The following is a 6,106-nucleotide window of genomic DNA, read 5'->3' as shown; positions in this document are numbered from 1 at the left end:
GAGTATTTTTCATAAATCTTTTTTTTTCTTTTTCTTTTTTTTTTTTTACAACCATAGACATAGATTTGCATCTTTAAAAAAAGAAAAATGACATAAATTGCACCTTATACATACAACTGTGTCCAGAGTAGCGCACACAAAGAGATACAATGCTCAAGTTGGATTTTGCTGTTCAGCACAATTATGACAGACCAGTTTTTGGCCTGTTAAAACATTTAACATGATTAATAATATATAAGAAGTTGTACACAGGATAATATATCCTTTTATAACAGGCATTTTTTTCAATGTACACTCTTAAGCATGATCATAAATACAATATATTGTCTATAAAAAGGAAACAAAACAAAACAAGAAAGCAGAGCATGCCTTCCAGTGATAGGTACATTCACTTTTGCAGGATACCATGGACAATGCCACCTCAGGGTTACAAATACCACCTTAGTTCATTTAGCTTCTGGGTATTTGCCCAGTTTGGATGGATACTCTCTCCTACGCCCCTCAACACCCCCAGTGCTCCCCTCTCAAACTGAAATTCAGAGTGCTCCTTCCGACAACGAGGTTTGGTTGTGAGTTGAGGTGCTACAGCTCCACCCTCCACAGACAACAAGCATGAAGTCTTTACCTGTTTTGAATAGAATGGAGAATCTGGATGGTACAGTTCTCATAGAGGAGGCAAGCTTGTGACACACACAACAATGGAATACTCTATTACTGTATGACTATTATAGGTCAAATCTTGAACCTTTACTACGAAAAGACTGTCATTTTGTTGGAGATATAGATTGGTGCTTGTTGTTGGCATCTGATGACTGATCTGATGATGAGTACAGCACAGTAACAACAAGACAATTGAATACTCTTTTACCCCATATGCAGTGTAAGCATTGGTGTAAAGAGATAGAGGGTCCCTATAGGACATACATAGGATATTGCACAGTATACAGAGAGTGACAGAGTTGGCATGTACAGTATCTAGTAGAGTAATAGAGATAATGACTATCACCTGTCAAATACACTGGACGGTCAATGTTGATTGCTTTTTCTATGTGAAGCGATTACATACACATTACCTCAGAGTAAATGCTACTTCTCAGCAGAGCCCAATAGTGAAGTGGATGACAATGTCCTCATATAACCAATGTAAACACCTAACACAGGAATATAATCAAGGAGATGGCTGTTCTGTCTGATATGGTTCAACTGGATGTGAGACGGATGGCAGAGGATAGTGTACGTGTGTTGTAAAGGTTGGACATGCTGACTTCAAATGGACAGAGCAGAAGCCGAGACAGTAGTAAGAACCAACTACACACACACACACACACACACACACACACAAATGGAACAATAAAAATGGCTTTCAACTCAACAAAATGAAGTAATAATAGTATGTTGATAAAGAAAATAATAACAACAAATACGGCAAATTGAACATCAACAACAATAATAATAATACACCAATAAAAAGACTAAAAAAATTCAAGTCCTGATTTGGTTACTCTTAACACTGATGTCTCAGAACAAAACAAGGGTTTTTGGGAACACAGATCACCAATGGTGGGAAAGGCAATACAATACATTATGGCTGATAAACTTTGAATACCGCAGTCGCAGTATCAACGGCAATGGCTACAGTGCTCAGATGTCTGAATTGAGCAGTCAGTCACTTGTATGACTGCTTCACTTCAGGAGAGAGGCAGAAGTGGCACCAACTGAACACATTAAGTGGCTCTGTTAAAAACAAACAAAAAAACAACACAAACAGGCAAAACAAACACATAAACAAACAAAACCATAACCTGAATCCCAAACACTTCACTTTTGCAAAATACTCCTGACAAGAGACAGATATAAACATTGAACAACCCAGGAGTCCTTTTTATGCACACCTTTTTTTCAATAACATAATAATAATAATATCATATTACACATATTTATAACATATTGCCACCATAGTCTCTTAAACGGACATAGGAAAATGTGTAATGAGGGAGCATGCAGCCTCTCTGACGGGCTGTACTGTGTAAACGTGAAAGTGGACACGAGAGTAGCTGAGCTCAGGTTTGTATCAAAATGGCTGACAATGCTCTTAGTGCTCTGCTGTGGGAGTGGCTTGAGCTGCCAGACCTGCTCAATAGAGGGCGCTGTCTACATCCTCCTTCCCTTGCCTTTTCTCTTGAGCCCTCTTGTGCCCCTGGAGCTCCAGCAGGGGTCAAGTGGCATGGAGTTCAAAGGGCAAGGGGAGTCAAGGTGGGGGCTCGCAGCTTTTCTACACCACACCATCTCTCTACTTATCTCCATTCTAGTGCCAGCACTCCATTTTAGGACTCTCTTTTATCGTCCATCCTTTCGTCCTTCCATCTCTCTCTTGCCATGTGGACGGTGGCCATTTGCATTGTGGGCCGGCTGCGGCCCTCCAAGGCATACTGGCACAGGGAGGGAGAGAGGCGGGCACTGAAGAGGACAGTGAGATGTGGGTGGGTGTCAACCTGGCCCATACCAGCCTCATTCAACCTTCTCCCCCCCCCCCCCCCCATCCTCCCCAAACACTCATTCTATGTTTGGCATGGGGGACTGAGGGCACTTTGGTTCCTCACTACCCATCCCCACGCCACTCACACCATGAACTCATTGCTGCCATACAGAACCAGTTGCTGGGGTGGCGAGCTGAAGTCAGGCTCTCTTCTGTGTGAGTCTGGCGCTTCCCGGGGGGAGCTCCTACTCAGTCTGAGTCTGTGGCGGCTCTTCCCCGCCGTGGTGCCCCTCTGGTCCCCCTCAGACTCCAACAAGGGGGCCCCTAGGGAGCAGGCAGAGAGGAGAGGGCCGGAGGAAGAAGAACGGAAGCGGTAGTTGGGGGATGGAGGTATGGTGGAAGAGAGGGAGGAGGAAGGATGGTAGGAGGAGGAGGACGAGGAGGAGAGTGAGAAGGAGGCAGTGAAGCTGGAGTCGACAGAGTCCATGGAGTCCGGTTGTCTCCTCAGGGTACGGCGGCTCTTGGCTTCGGACTTCCTGGGGCGGTAGGAGCTGGACTGGACTGGGCCTCTCTCTGTGTAGGGGGATACATGGACACAGTGAGAAATGTGTGCTACCCACACACCCACACCCCCCCACACACACACATACACACACACATCAGTCTCACCAGAGAGGTCGGAGGCGGCTCCTTCAGGGTCCATGTTGAGGTTTTCGGAGCTGTCTGCTGTGCCTATAGAGGCTTCAGACTCCAGAGTCTCATCATCAGACGCCCGCGGCTCCAGGATCAGCATCTCATACGTTAGTTCCTCCCTGCGGACATACACGGTCAACAGTCACACACTCACATTCTACTGTAGAGTAACAAACCATGAAAGAAAACCCTGAACTAGCCTGGGTGTCCGTCTGTAGTACTATGTATATTCAACAATGCCACATTGTTAATCAAAAAAGCAAGGAGGACCAAGGCACTCTCTATAGAATTAAAATGCCTTTATTTATTGTGCCATGTTCAATGGAACAAACACTATAAAAACTCAGAGCGAGAGTTGTTTTTTTAGATGTTTTTTAGTCTACGATTAGGTTTAATCTATAGAGTAGAAACATCAGATTTCAGGGCTTGGTTGAAGGATTAGGTACAGGTATCATTTCAGAATAGGCAGGTGGACGGACAGACAGACAGATAAACGAAAGAGAAAGAACAAGTGATGAACAAACGTACTTCTCCTTCTGCAGATTCTCAATCTGTTCAGAGAGGACCCTCTCTTCCTGCTGCATGGCTGCCTGTTGCTGCTCTGTCAGCCCCGGCTCTGCCCCCTCCTCGCTGCCCGCACTGTCTCCCTCCACCACAGGGGGAGTTCTTGGGCTGAGGGGTGGCGAGGGCGTATGGGTGCTGCTCCGGCGCAGAGTACGACCTTTGCCCTGTGACAGAGGAAAATAGAGCAGCAGGCTGGTTAGGATAGAGGGGGATGTAAATTGGTCTGTTTGATTTGTGGTGCTAAAGGACGATTCAATCGACACCTTGATGTGGAGTCACAGTGTTTTAGGTAGCTCAGGCGCAAACTAATTACTTGTAACAGAGCTGGTTTATGTTATAAATTAAACTACACAGCTATCACACCACTGCTATAAAACCCAGACACACAGACACACAGACACACTCACACGCAGGCAGCCAGGCTGGCTAAGCATTACCTTTTTAGCCGTGTTAGGCTGCATGTTAATATGTTGCAATGCAAAAGAGAAACAATAAAGTAAAGGAAAGTCAGTAGTGTTAGTGCCACTATGCCTGGGCTTGGACAGGACAGGACAGGACACAGCAGATGAAAACAGAAACATAAGACAAACAAACAAATATGTGCTCATTGTTGGCCATTAGGAAGTTTTTCTCTCAAATGCCCTTGTGACCTATGGATCCATACCACTTGGTGTTACATTAAAATCCTACTATGGCAAACTCAATATAACCCCTTGCCTGCAATAACAGGTGTCATCGATCAGTGTAAATGAAGAGACTGAGAATAGCAGTTGTCCAACCATGACAGATGCAAATACTTTTTGTGAGAAGAATAGTAAAAGAGATCAAATGGGGGAGAGAGAGAGAAGAGAAGTGTTTGGGTGGACGGGATGGCACTGAGAGGACGCAGACTTTGACGGACAGCATGGGGTGGGCGGTGCCGATATGCTGATTGACAGAGCCACAGACAAATGGGCTGACAGGACTGACAGGGTTGATATGGTCATATGGACTATATGGATTATACAGTATACATACCGAGGCGGCTGTGCGGGTTATACTCATAAACCTAACAGCGATTAGTACAGGTTTCTGGAGTGGGAGAGGGACAGGGCGAGGTGAGGGGAGGGGGACAGGAGAGAATAGGGTTAGAGGGTGAAACCTACAACTACTGGATGATAATCAAAGGGAAAAGGGTGCTAGGAAGATAGGAAACCACATTGAAGTGCAGGAAGTCGAATTCATCAAGGGAGCAAATATTTTCCCCAGTTTAGCTTGTGGGTATTTGGCCAGTTAGAAAACGTAGTCATAAAATACATATGAAAACTTTAAGAGGGTGGCCAGATACAGACAAATATGCACTTAAATCATGGCCCTTGACTTCCAGATCGGTTTATAATGGACTTTGAGGTTGAGAACAATTAGGATTCAAAGGTATTACAGTGGCTGAGAGGAATAAAGGGGTTACAGGTCAACTGCTGGAGAGGGAGATTGAAGTCTGCATCAGTCAGAGGGAGATAAATTAAGGTGTCATATTTTGTCCTCCCTGTGATATCTGATGTCCAGGTGCCTTACCATAGACCTCCTGATGAGGGTGAGCCTGCTCTTGGCCTTGCTCTCAGCAAACTCCAGGCTGTTGATGTCCTTCAGACGAGCCTTGTACTTGTTCATCTGCTCATTGATGATCAGCTCAACACACCTGCGGAGTCAAAGGCAGATGGTCACACAGAGAACATTTTTTGAGTAGAATAGAATAGAAAAAAGTGGTTTAAAATAGAAAAGAATAACAGAACAGGGGCGAGTTTTCCGAAATCTTTGCAGCTTAAGTAGTACTTTATCTCTTTTGACAATCCTGGCCCACTCCTCCCATAGACCAGCATTCTTAATTGAACTAATTTTGTTAGTTCATGCACAAAAGATTGACCTGCAAACATTGATTTCACAATTGTTATTCTTTTACGGCTTTGAGGCTGGGTTGCTGAGAGAAATGAATACTACTTAAGCTACAAAGCTTTTGGTAAACAGATCTCTGAATAGAATATAACAAAGTATAACAGAGCAATAGAATAGAAAGGAATAGAATAGAAAAAAAAAAAAATACAATACTTTATCAAAAAGGTTACATATACTGTTCAACATCCCAGTTTTAACTTGGTACTGTACTTGGTTAATACAAATGTCATTGTGAACAATTCACACAATTCATATCCCTAGAACAGTGTTTCTCACAGTTGCCGAGGCATGACGGGGGGGGCGCGAGCGACCACGACCGCAGATATTAAAAAAAAGAAGAAAAAAAGGCGGAATGCGGAACCAGCGTGCGGAACCGGACCCTATTGTTTTGTGGAACCGGACCCTATTTTTAGTTCCGCTTCCCTTATTTACTGTTGCGAG

The 6,106-nt window shown here is 44.3% G+C and overlaps 1 protein-coding gene across 1 annotated transcript in view; it reads right to left on the bottom strand.

Moving 5' to 3' along the window:
- Positions 1-2,578: 2,578 nt before the first annotated feature.
- myo9ab (myosin IXAb) overlaps positions 2,579-6,106 on the bottom strand; it is a gene marked incomplete at its 5' end in the record, with an annotated part of 73,784 nt that continues 70,256 nt past the window's right edge. Inside the window, 6 exons of the mRNA XM_083665594.1 lie at positions 2,579-3,049; positions 3,146-3,288; positions 3,698-3,897; positions 4,171-4,188; positions 4,751-4,804; positions 5,288-5,411. Of these exons, the coding sequence (XP_083521720.1) occupies positions 2,619-3,049; positions 3,146-3,288; positions 3,698-3,897; positions 4,171-4,188; positions 4,751-4,804; positions 5,288-5,411 (970 nt within the window). The 3' untranslated portion in view covers positions 2,579-2,618. The remainder of the gene's footprint in view (positions 3,050-3,145; positions 3,289-3,697; positions 3,898-4,170; positions 4,189-4,750; positions 4,805-5,287; positions 5,412-6,106) is intronic.

The sequence above is a fragment of the Argentina silus genome (assembly GCF_951799395.1).
Source record: "Argentina silus genome assembly, chromosome: 3".
NCBI classification, from domain to species: Eukaryota; Metazoa; Chordata; class Actinopteri; order Argentiniformes; family Argentinidae; genus Argentina; species Argentina silus.
The sequence above is the reverse complement of the archived record's forward strand: the minus strand, read 5'-3'. Positions and strand labels throughout refer to the sequence as shown.